This window comes from Ooceraea biroi, chromosome 11, assembly GCF_003672135.1.
Source record: "Ooceraea biroi isolate clonal line C1 chromosome 11, Obir_v5.4, whole genome shotgun sequence".
Lineage (NCBI taxonomy): Eukaryota > Metazoa > Arthropoda > Insecta > Hymenoptera > Formicidae > Ooceraea > Ooceraea biroi.
In genome coordinates, this window is record NC_039516.1 from 6,153,703 (window position 1) to 6,176,117 (window position 22,415).

The 22,415-nt window shown below is 40.5% G+C and overlaps 3 protein-coding genes across 5 annotated transcripts; 1 reads left to right on the plus strand and 2 right to left on the minus strand.

Annotated features, from left to right (window-relative positions):
* Nucleotides 1–21: 21 nt before the first annotated feature.
* On the minus strand, nucleotides 22–15,162 carry LOC105275911. The gene is made up of 7 exons (XM_011333114.3): nucleotides 12,419–15,162; nucleotides 11,182–11,517; nucleotides 10,879–11,113; nucleotides 9,884–10,699; nucleotides 4,018–4,381; nucleotides 394–2,740; nucleotides 22–170 (listed from the first exon to the last, which is right to left on the minus strand). Exons 1-7 carry the CDS (start codon nucleotides 12,495–12,497, stop codon nucleotides 22–24), a joined length of 4,326 nt encoding a protein of 1,441 aa, XP_011331416.2. The 5' UTR covers nucleotides 12,498–15,162.
* Nucleotides 6,030–8,169, plus strand: LOC105275846 (RRP15-like protein). Its single transcript, XM_011332988.3, has 4 exons — nucleotides 6,030–6,279; nucleotides 6,552–7,005; nucleotides 7,079–7,307; nucleotides 7,518–8,169. The coding sequence occupies exons 1-4, from the start codon at nucleotides 6,225–6,227 to the stop codon at nucleotides 7,638–7,640; spliced, it is 861 nt and encodes a 286-aa protein (XP_011331290.1). The 5' UTR covers nucleotides 6,030–6,224; the 3' UTR covers nucleotides 7,641–8,169.
* Nucleotides 15,163–17,082: 1,920 nt separating the features above from the next.
* LOC105275847 (lysophospholipase-like protein 1) lies at nucleotides 17,083–19,019 on the minus strand. 3 transcript variants are annotated; one of them, XM_011332991.3, is made up of 5 exons: nucleotides 18,764–19,019; nucleotides 18,506–18,630; nucleotides 17,986–18,246; nucleotides 17,708–17,819; nucleotides 17,083–17,308 (listed from the first exon to the last, which is right to left on the minus strand). In XM_011332991.3, the coding sequence occupies exons 1-5, from the start codon at nucleotides 18,849–18,851 to the stop codon at nucleotides 17,292–17,294; spliced, it is 603 nt and encodes a 200-aa protein (XP_011331293.1). In that variant the 5' UTR covers nucleotides 18,852–19,019; the 3' UTR covers nucleotides 17,083–17,291. The 3 variants fall into 3 exon arrangements, with proteins under 3 accessions (XP_011331293.1, XP_011331291.1, XP_011331292.1); XM_011332989.3 differs by having other exon boundaries at nucleotides 17,083–17,819; nucleotides 18,764–19,018; XM_011332990.2 differs by having other exon boundaries at nucleotides 17,083–17,819; nucleotides 18,700–18,824.
* Between the last annotated feature and the right edge of the window lie 3,396 nt (nucleotides 19,020–22,415).

Genomic DNA, 22,415 nt, shown 5'->3' on the forward strand with positions numbered 1-22,415 from the left:
TTCATGTAGTCAATCTGAGTATTAAACAACCACGGCGCTTGTGGCCATCGTATTGAGTCCGCAAGTACCATCCCCGCGGTAAACTCTGTAGTATCCTTGCTCGCCCCAATGGTGTCCCCAACTGTTCTTGACGATCCAATATGGCATTCTTTTGTTGAAAAATGCATTTCCTGAAAACGGAATATTGAGTTTTGTATTAGAAAAATGAGTCACAAGAAACAGAGAAAGTTATATTATTAAGACAAATTGGAAATATAAAATATCGTAAAGAAAACGAAAAGATAATTCTTAGTAGTTTTTAAATTTAAAGAAAGTTAGTAACATTTTTACAACGAAATTTCTGTATCGGAGGAAAAGCGGAAGTTCTGTTTTCGCCGTTTCATAAATACGTACTGCTTTCGCCGTATCCCACGATCAGTACACCATGGTCCAGGTTTTTCGGATTGCACAAGAATTTGAAGGGATGCGACACGCCGCCAATATAGAACTGCATGGCGTTGGCGTTAATGCCAATCGAAATCGGGCCGTTCTTCACCAACCACTGTGCCATTTGCGTTTCGTCCGACGTAATATTGACGGCGGAAGCCAGTTGTACTTTAGCCAACTTTTTCTTGAAATGACACTTCTCATTCTCCGCCTCGTAAGGATAATCCGTCTCCAACTCGAGGCCGCCCAGCCTCTCGATGGCTCTGTACGCGTTGTCCGGCAGACCACCGTTGCAACCCTCGTCCAGGTCATCGCAATCCACGAGCTCCTGCTCGGACAACGATAACAACTTGCCGTGCTTGATCGCGTATTGGCCCTCAACGTTCCCCGTCACCGAGAACGCCCAGCACGAGCCGCATGCACCTTGATCCTTCACCGGAGTTACAGCGCCCTTTGCTCGCCAGTCGAAGTTGGGCGGCAGCTCGACGTCCTGTGGGATCTCGGCATCGGGTAGCGGAATGTCGTTCTCCGATCGCAGATCCGGTCGTAAGCCCAGGTAATTCCGGAACTCCTCGCGCGACATATCGGCAAACTTGTTGATGCCGTAGCGGCCAGTTCCCTGCTCGTTTTCCCGCAGCATTTTTATGGTGTTGTAATTGTCGCGGAATATCTGAAACCGTCGCTCCCGCTCCACCGGATCTGTGGCGTACGGACGCTCGTACGCGCGCAGAAATTGATCAAACAGCGCGTCGAGTCCCACCTCGTCGCCGATCTGTTTCATCGTTTCACTGTAATGTGCGCCGCGCAACGACCGCTTCCTTCTGTCGCCAGCCGGCGGCGGGCAATCCACCGTTATTCGGGGTGAGCCATGATCCAACCAGGGTTGCGACCACACCGTTATTAAACATTCCTTCACCTCGCTGTCAGCCAGCAATTCGCAGTTTTCGCTGGTGCCTTTTGGACAGTTGCTGGTGCCGAGCTTGACTTTGATTTTGTACAGCTGGCCAGATACCACCTGAACAGTCGCCTCGGTAATCTCCACCATAAATGGCTCGTTCGCGCTATCCGACTCCGCGGACACCTTCTGCAGCGCTTTTCCGGCATACAGTTTGACCTCGGGATCATCCACAGCTACCGGCCTGGTCCCACCAGGCAAGCCTGTCGGCGATCGTTTCCTCCTACTGACGACGCCTTTGTCGTTGGCCTTCTCCACTTTATAATCGTCCGTGGGCACCTTCTTTCGCTGGAACTTCTCTTCTTTTACCGCCTCACGCGTGTCCGGTGTGGCGTCCTCGACTTTAACGGGCAAATCGAAATCCTCCAAGAATTCGTTGAACTCCCTCTTCTTGTCCGCGAAGCTCCTGGTCTTCTCGTCATCCTCGCTTCTGTTTAACACCACTCGCCCGATCGCGGATTCCGTCACCGCAGCTTCCTCCGGCTCCTTCGACGGTATCGAAGGCACACGGGTGTAATTGTCCAGCATGTCCTTCAAGCCCTCGTATGCATCGATCACCTCGGTGCGGGATGGTTGCTCGTCATTGTACTTGACCGTGACCAAAGAGTGGCTTTCCAAGCTCGGTCGCAGGGAGTGATCGCTATTGGCGCTGGTTGCGCTTTCCGCATCCGTGCAGTTATTTTTGGTGATTCGGAGGGACGATTGCTGCCACGGTCGTTGCTCGAACGTGACCAAGCACAGCTTGGTCGGGACGATTGTCCGCAGCGGACACTCTTGCTCCTGTTCCAGGGCGTTCTTCAAGCACTCGGACTCACCTATCAGCAGCAGCAGCTGATACTGTATCACGTTGGACGAGACTGGTACCGAGCGGGTGACTCTCACGATGCTCATCAACTTGTGCTTGTAGTCGCCTGCACTTTGCTCGTCCATCGATCTCAACGCTTTCTCGCCGAAGACGAGGAGACCCGGCAGATTCGGATTCAGCTCGAACGGACAGCCGGGGCAGTAATTGCTGCTGGTAGCGGGCATGGCGATGAATGGCTTGATATTCTCGTCGCCGGTCTCCTGGATCTCGTGATCCAGCTCAACGCTTCGATTGTTATTCGCCTGCTCGGCCATACTCTCCTGAGTCACTTGGGAATCGTCCTGTTCTTGGTAGCTCTGCTGCTCCTGCGACATGTCGTTCTGCGCGTCGGCTGGGTAAAAGTACATGCACTGAATGGAATCGTTCAGTGTCTCTATATCGCCCTGTTCGTCTTCCTTCAGGTCGATCGTGCAGGCTTCCTTGGGGCAGGATTCCGCGCCACATATTGGACTTAGATCGTAGGTGAACTTGTATATCTTATAAGGCGGCTCCTCCTGCGATAATAACAATAAGAAATTTATCTATTTACGTTGAATGCAGCATGAGCCGTTGCGATCAACGAAACGTGAGCCATCGTAATCATTCGTAATGATTTTATAACAGATATGGTCATAGATAGTTTTGGAATAATAAGCCACTGGTCGTGATAATTATTCTACCATAGTAGACTCATATAGTTTACGAAGACAGTATTCTACTGCGTAGTAACATACTTTTTCCACGTATTTTTCCAGCAGAAGAGTATAACTTGACCCGATAACCCAGAACATTACTATCTCTACTTATTATCACACCCCAGAGTACATGGCACAGAAATATATCCCGACGCTCAGCTTGTATGCTAACATTAATGGAAGAACGTATTTGCACATTCATTTATTACATTTATGTATATTTATGTCAATCAGGCAAATGAAATAAAGTATTATCTTATCTGAGTGCTTAGAGAATTGCGTTAAAAGCTAATACCAATTTATGGAAATCGAATAACTCGTGTGTTTCTATTTTTCTTATCTTTCGCATGGCATATAAAACTTTCATTATTCTGCTAAAACTTTATAATCGTATATTTCGATTTAATTCAAATTTATCTCTCAAGCTTTTTTATTTCGACAAATATTGTCTAATAAATAAATTATTAATTTTTTTATTTTGACAATCGTTTAATAAAATAAATTATTAATTTTTCAAATATGCAAGCTTTTAACATTATGCAAACAAGCATGAAATGTCTTTTCATAATATTGTAAGCTTATATTATATTCCATTATTGCGTTATAATTGTTTTGCTAAGAATAATCTCACTTTATCAGCTGAAAGATTACATTGCTGTCCACGTGATACCTGGACATGTGAGGTTTAAAATCTTATTTTTAGTCGCGTTGACGACTTCAACGGTAAACAAAGGATTTAATTTGCTTAGCATCTTTGCGCGAACGTATCTCCGCGCGTCCGCTGCGATTATCCGATTATCACTCGAGGTAATTGGACTGCACATCTGCCGAATGATCCTTCATTCCCGATGCTGGTAACGTAATTAATTTGTGATGACGCATTACATCCGCAAACCCCAGTCCTTTCGATACATGCTATTTGCCGTTGAACAAAGGGATTATCCGACAGCTTTCATGCGCTCATCCGTAAGATGATTTTCAGAACGTACAAAGAGTGTCAGGTGCGTCCGTCAACGACGCGATGTCACATCCACAGGAGAGAGAGAGAGAGAGAGAGAGAGAGAGAGAGAGAGATCTGCGATGCGGGCGTAACTCACCAATTCCTGCGCGTTTATCAGAGTGCCGTGCGCGTACAGGTGATGCGTCGGCGAATGATCGTTCAGGGCCCTCCACGCCTTTTGCCACAGCGCTGTCGGCACCCGGTTCAACGGGATGTTCACCGGGTTCGCTCGCACCGAGTGCAACCCGATGCAACAGACCAGGAGGAGGAGCACGAGGGGACCCGTGCGACTTCGCGCTGCCATTTTACGTGCGTCGACGCACTCCAGGCTCCAGCTCGCTCGATCGCCCCTGCTCGACTGAACGACGCTCACGGATCGCCGTTCGCGACTGACCGCGGCTGTCTGACTGACGCGCTGTCGCCGATGCCTCAGGTCCGTTCCTTCTAGCTGCGCTTCGCGTTACCCCTTCCGTGCTTATTGCTAGAACAGAATAGATATAGGCATATTGTAGGCGTTGGAGAGACAGAGAGAGAAGAAAGTAATTGCTTGGAGATGCGCTTTCGTCTTTTCCGCGTGAAATGAAATGGACAAATATTTACGGATGTTGACGGGGGAGGAAAAATGTATCCGCTCTTTTGTTTCCTCTTCCTGCTCCTCATTCCCCATAGCGCAGGTCGCTACTGGTCTCCTTTGTGCATTTCTTTACTCGATGCACGGAGACGGTGAATCGAGACAAAAGCAAGGTGATGACGTGTACCACTGGCTGACTGGCGAATATCAATTGCAAGGTGAACTGGAACGTGTATTTAATCAATTTAACTGGAATCAGCGCAATGAAACAATTGACAGCGCATATAACGAACGTGCGAGCAATAATAGGACTCAGTTGTCACTGGGAAGCACAATTTGAATCATGTCTTTTTTTTCAGCACAGCCGTTGTTTCTCGGAAAGAGGAAGTGCCTAGTTAACGCTTTCATTAAACTCAATTCCGTCTTATTATTTTTCATCGAGTGCGCGAAAGATTAAATCGGAGAATTCTTAATATAATATAATTCTCAATATAATTTAAAATAATATAATTTAAATAAATTTACACATGCCCACGCGCATTATATTTAGCAAACGTATAAAACTATATGTTATCTAAACACTACATTATTTTCTAACATTCTTAATGATATTCTATATTAAACTAATGAGGGAGTAAATTATTGATAACGTCGTGAAGTAATGTACTTCATTCATTCCTGGAAATTATATGTTGCAATGTTATTTTTTTACTATATGTTGCAATTCTACTTTGTAAACAGTCACACGTATTTCATCATCAGAAATCTGTTCCTTCGAGCTAGCTGTACGTACTTTTCCACATAAATACTTTTCTTTATTTTGTGAACATATATGCTCTATGCTCGTACTTTGCTTCACGTTTCTCGATTTACATAAGAAAAACACGAAAAAGCGGATACGCGGCGTGACTGTTACTGCGTCTTAAACTTCGAGATGAGACGACTTGACAGGATAAAGTTCTTAGCGCACGATGCTAAAAATAAAGATTCGACATCTTTCGTGCGCGACATGTGTGTCGTCGCTCATGCGACGCCTCGGCCGTTCGAAACGAGCGAGAGAACGCGAAACAACGATAATCGCACGTCAATTATCAGGCTTATTATCAACACGCTTAATCTCTCTTCGTCGCAAAGTCCCGGCGGCTTCGTCGCGATGAAAATATATTGAATAATACGCAGCAACTATCGAGTGTTTCTTAAATTATGAAATTATTAGTTTTAATTTTAGAACACCTTGCTAGAATACTTTTTCATTAAACGAATTACATCGAATGCAAATCGATCGCAAATGTTAATGTACTTTTTATTATCGATTCGCACAAGTTGCGACGAGCAATTCTTTAATCGTGGAAATCTCGGTTCCCTGCATGCTCGTATTTTGTTCACTCATCTGCCAAGTGCCAGTTCTTCTTTTTGTCATGAATTAGAAATGAATTAGAAATTTCTAAAAGATATACAAATTTGAATTACCCGTCGTTTCCTAGTGAAAAGATGATTTTTGAGTTTCCTGCTGGGTGGCAGCACAATCGACATTTACTGCGATACGCGTGATATAACCTGGTACAATTAGTGGCAAACGCGTGCGTTCACATGTGTTCTTGTTTACGATATGTTTGTTGTAGCTTATTACCTTTTATTAACAAAGTAGCAAGTAACAATTTATTGCGAAGCGTTTAATTAGTTAAATATTAACGCTTGTCGCTTCCTAATCGTTGTGTTCCTTGGTGCAAACAATGAAAGTATTAGAAACTTCCGCGAAAAACGAAGGCTTGTTGAAGCAAGCACGAGGTAAAAATTATCTTTGGATTTAATGGGTGTAAAAAGTATTCGAAAATTAGGAATTTTCACAGGAAATAGTTTATTTGTTTTAAATTATTTGCTATAATTTATAAATTATAATATTTTATACTCCAAAATTATAAGATAACGAAAAATAGTAATTTCCTAAGGCACACCAAGTATTCCTACATTCTAACTGTTTAATAATAAAAATTAAATTATAAACTGGCAACAAATCGGCAAAAAATTAAGCTTTCAGTTAAACTTCTATTTTGTTGCAGTTAAATTCAAAACCAATGAAATAGAGAGCGTTAAAACCTTCGCAAGAGACGATAGTGATTATGAGGAGGAGGAAAATGAATCTGACGGCTCAGGGATGGAGGGAGACGCAAGTGAGCCGATGCAAGTGCACGATGCTGAGTCCACTTCGAATGCAGGATGGGCGGATGTTATGCAAAAGATTCTAAAAGCAAATAGGCCGAAAGGAAAGAAGACAGTGGTACTGGCCAAAGCAAAGAAATTGTGTGACGTAAAAGTGAAAGAGGAGGAAGAAGACGTGCCCTTCGAAGTCGTTGGCAAGGAAGAGAAAACCGATCCAAAAGAAGCTGGTGTTAAAACAGTAGATCAGACTGTACCAGCTAAGCTGAGGATAAGGGAGAAAAGTCTTGGCGTCAGGGTCAAACCGTCCATTACAGATCGGGAACGTGAGAGAATGCTGCAAAAGATAGCCACGAAGTAATATATTCGTAAATTGTTTTCTCTGTTGTCTCTTATTCGTTTAATAAACTATCTGCATCGTATTTCTCAGAGGCGTTGTGCAATTGTTCAACGCAGTGAAACAGCAACAAACAGACATCAGGAAGAAAATGGTGCGAGCAGGACCGTTGGAAAGGAAACGCGAGCAGGTGCTCAAGAACATCGATAAAAATGCCTTCCTCGATATTCTCATGGGTGGCAGTAAAAGCGTACCAGTCGATAATCCGGTTAAATCTGACAAGACTGTGGAAGAAAGTACGGTACAAAGTAACAAAAACAAAGTAAGTGTCTTCGCATGAATTGGATTAAATTTTTCTGTGATATAACGTTAATAGATGAAAAGTTTTTAATGCATTTATCAAGATCATGTACATATATAATTGCGTTTATTGGTACATTTCTTTCCTTATGGTATCTATTGGTACACGTTTCTTCTCTTCTTTTTACATCGCAACGTATAATTGTGCATAACAATGAGAATTTGTTTCAAGAACGATAAGATTTGGAGTGTCCTTCGAGATGACTTCGTCATGGGGGCCAAGTTGAAGGACTGGGATAAGAGGGATGCCGAAGAAGAGGATTCTTCTGCTCCCGAGGAGATGGACAGTGATTGAAAACCCAGAAAATCAGGTTATAAAAGGTTTGAATTTGTGAACGCCTTATCGGGAACTAGGAATTGCCATAAATTGCTGTAAAAAGCCAACAATAATAACTGTTAAAGGAAAATTGGCAAGGAACATTACAGAATCCAGATTTGATTTTGCACGTTTGAAAGTTTCATCTTTAGAAGGTAGAGTGTCAATGAATTGCTGATTTATTGAAAGATTAAAAAACTTTCAAATGTACAGTTAGTATAATTCATTATCTTGAAGCGTAAGTAATGCAATTACTTAGTTAATTAGATATCGATATCGACTATATTCATAGTTTTTTTTGGAATAAATATGCAGATATTCTGAATTAAAGATCCTATAAATTATTCAATTTGTCAATTTGTGCATTTATAGCTTTAGCCTCTCGTTTCTTATTCTCCAATCGGTGTGTATATATACCTATTATAATTAGTATAACAATACATATGTACAGTATAAATTCTAAATAGATTTCTCGTTACGAGACTATTTATTAATATCGTTTATATCTGATGATATTATATTTTTCTTCCATAGAATAATTCTATCTATCTTAAAATAAAACAGATCCTTTTTTATCGTTCCATCACTGTCAGATTTGAAACAAGGGAAAATAAGCTTGGTCGTAAAAAACAATCAGCTATCATGAAACAAAAATCCCATCCAGTTTATGTATATATTCTTCATCTAGCGATTTAAAAACTAGGAAGGCACACAATATTATGCTTCACGCAGGATTTTATTCTTTTAGCATTTTTCGATCGATGGTTTCTTCTTACACGGCAACAGTGACAACGTGTACAACTTTTTAATTCTTTCTATAATTATTTTACATATATAATGTGTGTGTGTGTGTGTGTGTGTGTGGTACACAAGAAGTGTATCTAAATCCAACCGCTATTTATCGCGTCCACTTTCTGAAATATTTTTTATATTTATATATATATATATATAATATATATATTTCTCGCTGTACTCGATTATCGATATCCTCTTCTGCGAAAGTTTCGATAACCCGTCCTATTTTCTAAATAGGAATCCTCGCGTCTCGTTTAATTTTTCCCTTAATTGCCACAGCTTTCACATCCGCTTTGTCGTTCTCCAGAAATACTAAAGTCGCTCAATACGTCCAACGTGTGAGTAGTAGCACTTGCGAGTTCTGAGAAAAGTGCGGTGTCTACAATCGAGAATACAAGAAGCAAACGATAACGATCACTTGATAGCACTTGTGAGATGCCTGCTTAACTTACGTATAAAATATCACGAGAAGAAAAATCGATCGCTAATAAGATTAATATTCTATCGATGGTGCTCGTGGAAACTTAAGTGCGCTTGCTGAAGCCTGGACGGACTGAGCTAATTTTGCTGTGATCCTTATGCTAGATTTAAACACAAGCATATGAAAGTGTCTTGCATTGCACAGTATTTGCTAATCTTGCGCTTTTGATCGATGTTTCTTTATCAGGAAAGTAGATAATATTCGCGCAGGTTTAACGCAATTGACCGCATGATACTCATTTTTCTTATCTATGTACATCGCTTTGTAAGAGAATAACAAATACATTCGTAAGATACATTTTCGATATTTCGATATTTCGTTCAGGTCTCAAAACACCTTCGCGTTCTCTTCGAGTGTTACACGCAAAACCTTTCTTTTCCCGCCATGTAAATCGTTGTTCAGTTCTGTACGGCACAATCGTTTGCCAGAAACATGCTGCACGCGGTATGTACGATGAATTCTATTAGACTGTCACATGTACAGTTATTATATTGTCTCACGTATATGTACAATTATAACATCATTGTACGTCCTCCGTACATGTAACAATACTTATCTTACGACTCTCATCATCTCTCGCCTTGGCTTCAAATTTTCAACTCTGGGATTTTAATTCGTGAATGCGCGACAGCTTCATAACTTATCCTAGAAATTTATCGCAACAATTTTCATTTGTCACACACGATATTCATGCATTCTTTATTCATCGTGCGAGACGTTAGTACAAAGGACTTGAGTCAATAATATTAATATGAGTTACGAATTACTCCTTCGGAAATTCCTAATGCGAATAATAGAGACAAGTAATTTTGCTACGCACTTAACGAGTGAGTAAAATTTTACTCGAAAAAATTCTTCTTACATTCGATCTCGAATTTAATTTAAATCTGACTCAAACCCTGTTTATTATCTTAGGAAATTATTTGTATATTGTAAATTCGATTACACTCTGCTCTCGCGAATGTCGGCCAGCGCGCCGAAGTTGCCCGCCTCCTCGTCAGGATACTGAGATTCCTCGGTTTCGATTTCCTGATTCCTGTTCTCGTTCTCCAGTCGCCTGCCCCTCGCGAAGTACCTGGGGTCGTCGTTGACGACGTTACGATTCACGTCGTCTTGCAGCTGGGAATGATCCAGGTGCGGATTCCTGACATTTTGATCTTCCCGGTACACCCGGGGCGACCGCTGATCCTCATCGCCGCGCCTATCTCGCGCAACTTCGACCTCCTCAGGGTCGGGCAATCTGACAAAGACCTGATGCTGGTCCCCGTCGCGATTCAGCGAACTCCTACGACTGTCCTGGCCTAATCTAGTCGCGCTACGGGCGCGATTTCTAGTGTTCATCAGTTCATTGCCGACAATTTGGTGATTATTTCGAGTGGCACGCCGATGATTCTCGTTCTCGTCAAGCGGCACGCGGAACGAGATCTCGTCGTGTGACGCGCGGAAGGTCTCAAGATTCGCGTCGTTGCTGGAAACGCGCGGCATCGTCTCACGACTGAGTCGATAGAGACCGAGCTCGTTGTCCACGTAGAAATTGTCCAGCGGATTGCTGATAATGGACGGATTGCGCGAGACATTCCGCCGGGGATAACTCTGCAAGCTGGACAGGCTCGTCACCGTGGCGTAGGGATGGTACCCGGGCATCGAGCTCAGCGGGTTACCGATGATGTGCGGGCAGCTGTCTAGGCTCTGCATCTCAATCTCTTCCTTGCTGTCGCGACAGTAACCGCGCATATCGATCTCGTGCGGCAGATTTGCGAATCTGAAAATCAAATTAAATTTAGGAAATAGTAATAGCTAGTAATTGCGGTTCATGTTGCTGTTACATGCAGGATAGTTTCAAATTAACAATATTAATGGATGCAATGGAGAAAAAATAATATTAAAAGTTACTTAAAAATTTTAAGAATTATTTTTCCATTAAAAGATATAAAAGTGTACCTGTGCAAGAGAATGTCGGAGTAAGAGGGAGGCATGTCGGTCTCTTCTTTGCCGTAGATGCTCTCGTAAGTGGGCGGCGGGAAGCAACCGACAGACCCCAAACTGTCCTTGCTGGGTGTCTCGGCGTCCATTTCGAGAATGCTACCCTGACTGCTCTGTAACTGATGGCGATTCACACTCCGTGGATTTCTCTGTGCGCGTAGCACGCTGTCGCCCAGTTCCACCAAGTCCAGACCTGCCAGACAGAAATTATCTTTATTTCATCTATTCATCTCGGAAGCTTAAAAAGATCTTGGACCTTACCAGTGGGATCGGTTTGAAACTGCGTGAATATCGTGCCGTCGACCACGAGCATTCTGCCGTGCGGCAGAAGGATGATCGTCGGCGTTGCTACCATGGTCTGGTCGCTGCTACCGAACCGCGTGTCCGGCTCTGGATCCTCCAGGCGACAGCAACAATGCCGCCTGCACAGGGACCGGCAGAAAGGTGCGCCCCAGCAGCAGTACGCGAAGATGAAGCAGAGAACGGCTAGCATCACCAGGAGGGCAGCTACTCCTTGACCCTGCTGAGCAGCCGCGAGGGTCGGTCCGCCAGCGACCCCGACGCCAACCCCGAATCCACCGCTGTTGCTCATTTCGCCTACAATTAATTAAATAATGATTTTCTAATTTTGTTTCTACGATGTTTTGTTAATTAAATCTCAAGTCAAAATTACATCGGAAAAAATGGATAAAATAGCACGAGGCTTTGCGAATTCTTTCTTCTTGAAGTTTAGCGTCACGTCGCTTCCTTACAATTAACGTACGCCTTATGAATAACGATGAATTATTACGCAAACGCCCGGCGGAAACTGTTACGTGCGTTGGGCTCTCTCTTATGCTAATAGCTCGAATTTCATAGTTTTCGCCCTGGACGATGGACGGCAGGTGAAAGTGTGACGTTTTATGCGGTGATCGTAATATATTACACAGGCATCACAGGTGAGAGAGTAGGGCAAGTATCAGACACAGTCGATCAATCATGCCCTCGCGTGTAAAGAAGTTTTACAACAATGTACCTAATCTCCTAGCGACCGGCACAGCAGTGCGATTCAAGATATCGTTAAAAAGCACAAACGCGACCTGATAAGAAATTAAGCGGTTCTGCAGCTCAATAGATTTATGGTGCAAGTAATGCGTAGTCGAAATATTGTTGTATTCCAAAATTAAATTGTGAATTTTTATTGTTTATAACACGAATTACATGTTATGTTGCATAATTATGCTACATATTTATAATTTAAAATCACGTGTATAATATAATGTAGCATAAATTTACCTCCAACTTATTATTATTATCGTGCTTTACTTGAAACAATAAAAATTCTAAAAATTTTCCAGAACTAAAATGAGTAATACGCGAAGAAATAAAAATGTAACAACTGCTTAAAACAAAATAGGCAAAATATCTTGTAAGAAGCCAGAGAATTTAGTGTACAAGATTATATAAGCAGTATTATATATATTGAGTATTACTGAGAAATAAAATGAAGATAATATACCTTGAGCGGTGATATTGTGAAGCCAAGCGAGCCCCGTGGTGGTTGCTGTCTCCGTGACTCTGCGCGATCCGTAAACCATGAAAATGATTGGGAATTCGTTGGATCCCTCCGCCGAGGCGAGAGAGAGGAGACGACTACGTCTCCTCGAAGGAAGCGGCGATGGTAACGACGGCGCGATCACATCGACGACGTGCGAACTTCAGCGCGTGGATCGACGACGACCGGAAGCGCTCCTGTTGCGATGAACGACGCATTTCTTCCGTCGATGCGTCGTTAAGCGCATCAACAAGCTTTGCGTGCCTCACCTCGTTGTGCCTGTTGTATTTCAAGCTCGTTCCCGCGAGGATCAGTTCGATATTGGTGTCATTGTGTTTCTTTCACGTGTTGGTCTTGGCATTGACAGCCAAACGGATCTATAGATCTTTCATTGATCGTAGAATGAGATGAATAAATATCGCATTTATGAGTGAAAAATTCAAAACGCCTCGTGTATGTCCTCAGTTTACGAATCGTTGATCGTCCTTTCTTGCACTAAGTAACAAAACTTCTTAATTATATCAAATAAATACACGAGTTCAATTCGTATTAAAGGTCGCGATGGATTCACAGATACTTATCTCGATCTCCTCGAGTCGCGAAAGAAGCAGTCGTTGGATTTGGAATCCATTATCTCAGGTACATTAATATTACCCTAATGACACAGTTTTCAGGTCTATTTCCAGCCACTCGAAGGACCCGTCTACTTCGGGTCGGATGTAATCCGCGCGACAACACTCGATACAGCGCGCTACTCGCGCGTTGATTTCTCGCAATCTACTCAACGCGGGGCACGATGAGTGGAAACTGCCACGCTGCCATCGCCAAGACACTCTTGACCTATTTTCACGTCCTCCTACTTTGTGTGTATCAATCTACTGCTGCTCCTCGGCGATATCTTTATTTCCCAATCGAGAAAAACGTCACTTGTCGCGACCTCGCTCCTTCCGTTCCTCTCGCCAACTTTGCACTCGATATACTGCAACCCCTTGGAACGCTCCGCACCTCTCTCTCTCTCTCTCTTTTTCTCCCTCTTTCTCTGAGATTTATCTTGATTTATCCCTGCAACGTCTCTCAGGCGTCCGCCCTATTTGTCGAGGTGGTATGAAATCTCTCAAGTGAAAAATATGCGATAGACACATCAACCCGGGAATTCTCTCCTCTCTCTTGAGATTTTTCGCATTTATCGGGCGTAAAAAGAATTTTGAAGACCTCGGGAAATCGAGGAGAAAAATGTACCGAGATTCTCTTCAAAAAATGCGCAATTGATCATATTACGTCTTCTATCTCTTTGGGCCCGTTCGCGCTTCTTAAAGTATCACAGTATTCAACTTTTTCCTCATATAAAAGAAATTTTTAAGACATTTAAAAATGATGATTTACTTCAATATCGTCCGCTATTTCTTTCCCCTTAAAGAAGGGTTCTTTCAAAAACGGAGCACGCGGTCACAAACGGATAAGAGAGCTTTACTTTGCTTGCCTCGACGACCTGGGGAATACGTTCCTCGTGCTTCCCAGTCCTGCAACACGATTGTCGAAGCTGCTCCTTCGGGAAATTCGCTGTTCGTCCTCTGGGAAATTTCGTTGTATCCACTTTCGTTGCCCAGCCTCTCTCTCTACATCGAACCATCGACATATCACTCGGTCCTTGACGTCATCGACTGCGGGCCAACACGCGCCATATTATTTACTGTCGATACCGTCCGTTCACCGGCGCGTCCTCGGACGCACCCGGAAGATGATACCGAGGAGTTGCTTCCTCATTGTGACAGATCGATCGATGAAAATATCGTGTCTGATTCAGTCTACCTTTTACCGTATTAATTTAATTAGTACGCCTCGTGCTATTCAGACATCACATCATGATCGGAGCATGATAACGTTGGCGGCAATTAGTATTATTATGTGGATGCAATTATCATTATTAAAAACATTATCAATAATTAACACATCGTACCTTGCATCGCTTAGTGCGCATTTAAATCGTTCTCCGGATGTCGCTGAGAGAAAACCATTTAGTCCCAAGTATAATAAATTTCTTAAGCTCTAGAATTACCTCATCACTCGTCGTCGAAAAAAGTAGCTGTATCAATGACTCGATGCATCTTCAGCAATACACGCAGCTGCCTCCCGCAATGATGCACATTTCACGCTTATTGTTTTAGTGCAACAAGATCCCGTCTCGTTCCGCTCGTCAGAGAGACTCATTCATGGTGACGCGGATGTACATTCATCGAAAAGATTTTATTCACGCATCTATTCTTCTGAAGATTCTGTTATGGTTCACGTTCACTCAGCAGAAACTCCTGGTCGAATATCGATTCGATACGTTTTATAATGTAAGCCCGTCGCTCAGTGTGCACGTATTACACGTGTGTATATCTCGTGTGTGTGCGCGCGCGCGTCTCTCCTTTTTTTAAAGATGTCTCCCTACAGGAATATTCTTAGCTCAAAGGACGTAGCAATCCATTTTCCTTCACCCTCATCCTTCACGAGTCTCTGCACGCCCTCGAACAATCGATTCGACATTAAATGCACGTCGACAGGCACTCGCGAGATGTTTCTCCGCGGTGAACTAATGACTGATAACGCGCATTTTATATCTCTCTGCGAGTCGATACACAGCGACGGGAACGCACATCGGTGTCACGGTGCGATGTCGGTGCGATGCGATGCGAGAGCGACGCCAGGCCAGTCTAAGGCCACTTACCACCCCTTCTACCCCACAGGGCCACCCGAGGGGCGCAGCAACCTCGCCGCCGCAGTTCGCCCCGTTCGTTTCACTGCGCACTCGTCGCCGATGGACTCGTCGACGGCACCTTGTCTTCCTCACCCTCGTCACACGCGTATCGGTGCAGGTGCACGCGGAAAGGCAGAGAAACGAGGAGATGAGGGGAACGAGCGACCCTGATCTCCGACGCGACATTTTAACGGCACTTTAAAGACTTTTATGCGCGAACAGTTGCATGATCGACGAAACTAGACAGTCTAAAATTAAACGATTAATGGCAACGTTATTAGAACAAAATAATTCTTGTAGATTCGAAATAAAGTATTACGAAAGGAATAGCGTGTCTGCAAAGATAGCGTGCGACGGCTGAACTCATTGTGTTCTTCATATATCTTGTAACATGCGCAACACCACTTAGCGTTATGCCGTTAAATTCCTATAAAAGAGAAGAAAAATAATTGTTCCAAAATTAATGAATCTCGTATAGCATTTTTGAATAAATAAATAAATAGTTTGTCTTCCTCACCGCATAAGAAAACAAGTTTATCAGGATTACTATTTAATTGAGATACACGTATGTGTCAACCAAACGTGCTTAGTCATTTCTATTGTATTAAATGAAATTTCTTAAATAATGCAATTTTGCGAATCTGCGAAAAATATACACGTACAATTTTTAGTTCAACAGTAAGCAGCGACGATAAGTGCAAAACTTTAAGATATAAGAACAGCGGGAAGGGAAGGTCAGGGCGAACGCGGCCACCCTGTGTCGTCACTGCGGACCTACTTTTTTCCACAGCATCGACGTTCAAACGCCCTGATGATGACGACGACGTCAACGCGATATCAGTGTCCATCCGTCTGTGATCCATTGTGACGTTGATCTCTTAGGGGGAGCAAAGCCTTAAAGAAGTGGAAGCTCAAGAATCTGATTCATTCAGATTCATTCGTTCGAATTAGTCGAACGTTGCACTTTAAAATTTTACGAATCCCAGACGAAAGTCTCAAAATCTAGGAGTTTTAAAATCAAACAGCTGAAAACTTAAAAATCTAAAAATCTAAGAATATCTAAGACTTGAAAATCTTCGTGCTTAAAAAAAAGAAATTTAACAAATTAAACATTTAATTAAAAAACATTGATTTACGTAATATCGGATACACATTCCGCAGATGCGGAAAGTCAATTAACTTGAAATATTGTGTCCATTAATATTCTGAAAAACAGCAAAAAGGTTGAGATGATTGATCTGAGCGAAAGATTGTTCGAGGCACGTAATGAATAATCAACAATAGGGGCACGCTCGTTCGTTTCACGCGAAAAGAGGGTCAAGCGGATAACATCGATTTTATTCAAATTCCCAGTTTACTTAATAATGGAGGTATTCATAGAATGCAAAAACATTTCAACAGTCTCTCTTGTCTCCCTCATTGCACGAAATTACGTTGAACAATAAACTTCAATTTCCTTCTAATAAAATGGCTCTTTAATGCATGAAATTTATTGAGATTGACAAATTTGATGCAATATTAATATCGTGATCTTGATCATGCGTAAGAACGTGTATCTGTGTATTCGATATAAATTTCTTTCTTCTTATATGATTTTTTATTCGTCTCGGATACTTTTAATTAAATACTTTATAGGTAATATGTATTAAAAAAAATTACGAAATTTGTTGAAAGAGTAATGAGAGGTAACAAGATGTGAGACAATTTAAATATTTCAAAGGTCGGGGGCAAATTTATCGATCTCGTGACTTGACATATTATTCATGACGTGCAGATACTATAATTGTTTAACTATGATGTAGCAGTACGATCTACCTTGTCACATTGTGGGTCAGGGTCTTTCGCAAATTTGTCATTCTTTTCGGTAAATGAAATATAATTCTTGTAATTCTGATAAAAACCTGATATATTACTCCCATACACAACTTCCCAAACTATAACAATATCACACAGTGTGTTGCATGTTGGTTAGTAACATGCCAATAACAAATCACATAAAGATATCATACAAGATATCTCATAAGGAGAAAGATATAAGTCCATAATCCAGAACGAAGCCTTTTCGTCGCCAGTAAATTAACGAATATTAAATCCTCTTTATTGTCGACCAAGCTGGCAAGTAGAAATAAAAATAAAAAAATCCTTGTTTGGCTGCTATAATGGAGCACAGACGTGCTTTTTGGAAGTTAGTGACTATTTAAAAAATTAGGTCATCATCTGTTAAGGATGACTTTTGACGCTGCTTATTTAACACTTGATAAGGACCAGAATTAAGTTGAAACGTAGTGTTTCTCATTTTTATTTGCATTTGTCAGCTTGGTCGATAATAAAGAGGATTTAATATTAGAAAGATATAAGATAAAGATCGATATCTTTACTTATATAACAATCAATTATACGTTATTTGTCTGGTAAGAGATCAAGGAGCCAATCTTTCCAACCTTGGATCTCCTTGCGATTCAACTCGTGCTCGACTCGCTCCAGCGGCACAAATTCTACATTCACGCCAAGCTCCTTTAGATTCCTAGCACTCTCCTCACCCCACTCGATTGGGACTAGAGTATCAACCGTACCATGATACTGAAGAAGTGGTATCTTAGCATCTTCCGGATTAGCTTTTAAGTGCTGCAATTGTATCAATAAAAAACAATTCAGCAGTTAAGTTTTGTAAGCTTTTTCCAGTGAACAAATATTATGCACGTTACATCTTAGATTGATACAATTTTCTTAGAAATATCTGTGCTTCGCTCTTTGTAAATTGTTTGTGGTTTCGTTACATGAGTATCGTTACCTCGTATACTGCAGATCCCTTATTGAGAAAGGAGGACATAGCGAAGCAACCAGCTACAGCTGTCTTGAACCTATACGCTAAATGCAGTGCAAGACAACCACCCATGGAAAAACCACCCAGAATTATTCTATCACGAGGAATGCCATCTTCTACCTCTTTGTTGATCAGTAGCGATACGTGTTGACACATGGAATCAACTGACTTTAGATCTTCCGGCACCTGATTAGTTATTGCCACGCGATCAAACCATACATTTTGCATCTAGAATAAAAATTTTCTAAAGTGTACATTCAGTGTACATTTCGTCATGGAAGATGTTACAAAGAATGATTACAAAAAAAACAAAAGTGAGTTTAATCCCAGAGATTTCCTTGATAATTGTCTGAAGGTCTCAAATGTGTGTTTTACATATTAATTATTTAATTAGGAATCATTAGGAATCATTTTCTGCTAACATGCTGGAATTTTAATGTTATATAGGTGAGCAATATTAATTTCAGGATTAATTTTAATTGATTACCATCCCATTATTAGGTGTATAAGGCTGACTGGGTGCGCTAGGGTAAACTAACTTTATGTGCGGAAACTGCAGTTTTTCCCTGTTAATTATATCAACCCATTCCTTCATGTCTTCTGCCGTGCCACCTGCAAAATTAATCATGTCAAAGGCATACTTAGCAACGACTAATCGAATCAGAGGTTATATCATTTTACTTTGATGTTTTAATCTCGTCATTTATTTGGTCATTGATGTCTGAGAAAATTATCGTTATCTCACCAGAACCGTGAAAGAAAAATACGGTGGCTGTGTGCTTTCTTGTGGCTTGCACGATATTCGCTTTCGAGATTCTCGCGATTGCTTCCATTTTTAAAACTAATAATAATGTACGTTATATATTGTCTGCTTTTTCGTTGACTTGTTAATTTTCTAAAGTCATTATTAAAATGTAAAAATGATATCTATATTGTGCCATGTCATCAAACTAACTACGATAGTACTGACTACATTATCATAGGTTAGAAATACCATCGAATATGATCTTTGTAGAAGCGCGAATGCTAACGGCATCGGCATGACAACGGCGACTCCGTAATTGCGTTTGTTATGTTGGTAATTTAATTATTGAAATTTTACGCAATTTAATTAGAATATTTAGGACATGTGGAATAAATAATAATGGTAATAATATAAGAATCATAAATGTAATAACAATTAAGATAAAAATGTTTTGATAAATGCATTTACGATAATATATATTGAATGAATTCTAGTTTATGTAACGCTATTTGAAAAATTCTGATATATAATTTTTCGTTTGCAGTCTTTTTCTATATCTTATATCTTTTGTCGTTTCAGTGTTACTTGTGCTAAAAAAAGAAACAACCTGTTTTTTTTAAATATTTTTATTAAAAGGTTGTCTCAATCTCTTAAAATGAAATTGAGCGTTGAGGAAAGACTTGTTCTTAATTTTAGTTATATATTTTAACGTATTTGAGGCTCATCTAATGGTAAGTTAGGTGAAAACGCTTTTCTTAGTTCCCTTGCAAGTATACAGTAAGATTTGAACTCACTCAATTGTTCTCACTCATGATAAATGATGATGAATTTTTGAGTAAATAACAATTTTGCCAGAAGCAAAATATATATAGATGTGATTAGTTTAGTTTTGGAAAACAAGAATTGCAAGTAAAACGAAGAACAAACCAAGCGGCAATATCACAATGTCCCCATACAGCACGCAAAGATTGCATATATTGGGTTGTTCGGAAAGTTATTTCGTTTTTTCAAGGAAAAATGAAAGGCGGTTTTTTCATATTTAGAAAAAATTTTATTCAGTGATGTATTGGCCATTTTGTTCCACTACCTTTCGCCATCTTTCTGGCAACTTTAAGATTCCACGCTCATAGAAGTCCTTCTCCTTATTGACAAAAAATTGAACCAAGTGATTTTTGACGCCTTCATTTGAATCGAAGTTTACATTGTTCAAAGAATTTTGTAGAGACCGGAACAAATGGTAATCGGATGGTGCCAGATCAGGAGAGTATGGTGGGTGTGGTAGCACATCCCATCCAAGCTGTAAAAGCTTCTGGCGAGTGACCAAACTTGTGTGTGGTCTGGCATTGTCGTGATGGAATACGACACCTTTCCTATTCGCCAATTCCGGTCGCTTCTGCTTCATGGCAGCATCCAATTCATCCAGCTGACGACAATACACTTTCGAATCAATCGTCTGGTTGCTTGGTAGTAGCTCGAAAAATACGATTCCTTTCCAATCCCACCATACAGAAAGCATGATCTTCTTTTGATGAATATCTGCCTTGGATGTCGATTGAGCAGGTTCATCTTGCCTGGACCATGATCGTTTTCGCTTAACATTGTTGTAAACAATCCATTTTTCATCTCCAGTTATGATTCGCTTCAAAAATGGTTCATTTTCTTCACGTTTCAACAATGAATCGCAGATGGTAATGCGTCGAATCAAGTCAATTTCCTTTAAATTGTGTGGAACCCAAATATCGAGCTTTGAAACGAATCCAAGGCGTTTCAAATGATCGTAAACGGTCGAATTCGATAAATTTAACTTTTCAGCACTTTCGCGTGTTGTTATGCGACGGTTTGCATCCACCAGAGCCTTTATTTTCTCGTCATCAGCTTTAATTGGCCGACCTGAACGTGGTGCATCTTTCAAATCGAAATTTCCAGTGCGAAATTTCGAAAACCAATTTTGATACTGACATTCACTCAATACATCTTCTCCATACACGGTACACAATTTTTTTCTCGCTTGCACTGCATTTTTACCCTTTCAGTAGTAAAAAAGCAAAATATTACGAAAATGCTCACTTTGATTTTCCATGTTTGATGTGATGCCAAAAAACAATTACTTGACAGATCGCAACACAATAAGATACTAAATGACGTCTGAAATGTCAGTTGTCAAAATATAAAACGAATTTGCCGCTTAGAGTAAGGTTAAGTATCGAGGAACGCGACTAACGACATCGCTTTGTGAAAAACGAAATTACTTTCCGAACAACCCAATATATTGCAGGAATCTTCCATCGCAACGTAGCAACATTGCAAATTCACTGTGAAATGTTTCTGCAGCATTGCTATGGGATTGCAGGAATGTGAAAATGTCCGCTTTTCGGAACATTGCAACGAAACGTCATAATAATATTGCAATGTAATGAATTTGCAATAATTATAATTATTCATTATTATATACTTTAAATATTTTTATTTATATAACTTCAATATTTTTATTTATTAACATAAATAAACAATTATATGTAATATAACAATAGTAATAAAAAATGAAATAAACATTTTCTCTTTTTTTGTTATAAAAAAGTAACTGTTCTTTATAAAAAAAAACTTAAAAATCCTCTTCTTGAGATATTATTTTTCCTTTAATTATGTTAAAATATTTTTCCTTTAATTAAATAATTGAATCTTCTTCGTTTTTGTTTGTATGTTGCCTGTAAAAATAAAATAGGAATTAAAATTCATATATTAGCATAAAATTACATAAAAATATACATATACTGCAAGTATGTATAGAATTATATGTAAAATGACATACTTTGATCTCTCAATCCTAACCGGAGCTTAAACAAGCCACTTGGAAATGCATTCAGCAATTTCTGCATCAGTGGCATGATTGTGTATTTCACGAACAGCTTCTATAACAGAAAAAGTTATTAAAAATATTACAACTATTAATATGCAGTTTTCTAATGCATTTCCATAATTTTGAGGTTATAGTGATATAAACCGTGAGATAGGCAAATAGAGATTCTCTATTATAATTAATAGATACAAGATTTTAACAGCACACAAGTGCTATAATGAGACATAATATTATAAAAAAGTACTTACTTTTTTCTTTTACGTAACTACTTTCTTTTAGAATGATGCTCGCGTCATACAACCACCATGTTCTTTAGATAGTCGAAAGAGACAAACACCGCATACGCATATTACCGAGTTCAGATTCTGGTCATCATACATCATTGGTCGAATAGATTTGGACGAATCTCGTTAGGATAGGAAGACTCCAATGTTTTAATAAAATGAATTATTAATATTAATTAATTACAAATTTTGATTGTGCAATGTTTCCGAAATATTAATGTCATGTTGCTACAAGCGTGCTGGTATTTTGCGGATGTATATCTCTGCAATGTCTTTGTACTGTTGCATTGCAATTTGCAACGTTGCAACGTTGCTGCAATGTTGGTGCAAGCTTCTGTGCTGTATGGGTCATAATTAGTTCGGTCGTAACGTTGGCTCTCTGAATATTTCGATAATCGAAATATCGCTAGCGATAGATTTCGATTTGTGATCAGTAACGGAACATGCCGCGACGGACTGCCGACTTTGTATCGCTCCGTAGTTTTCGCGTTGTTTACTATCCGCATACGAG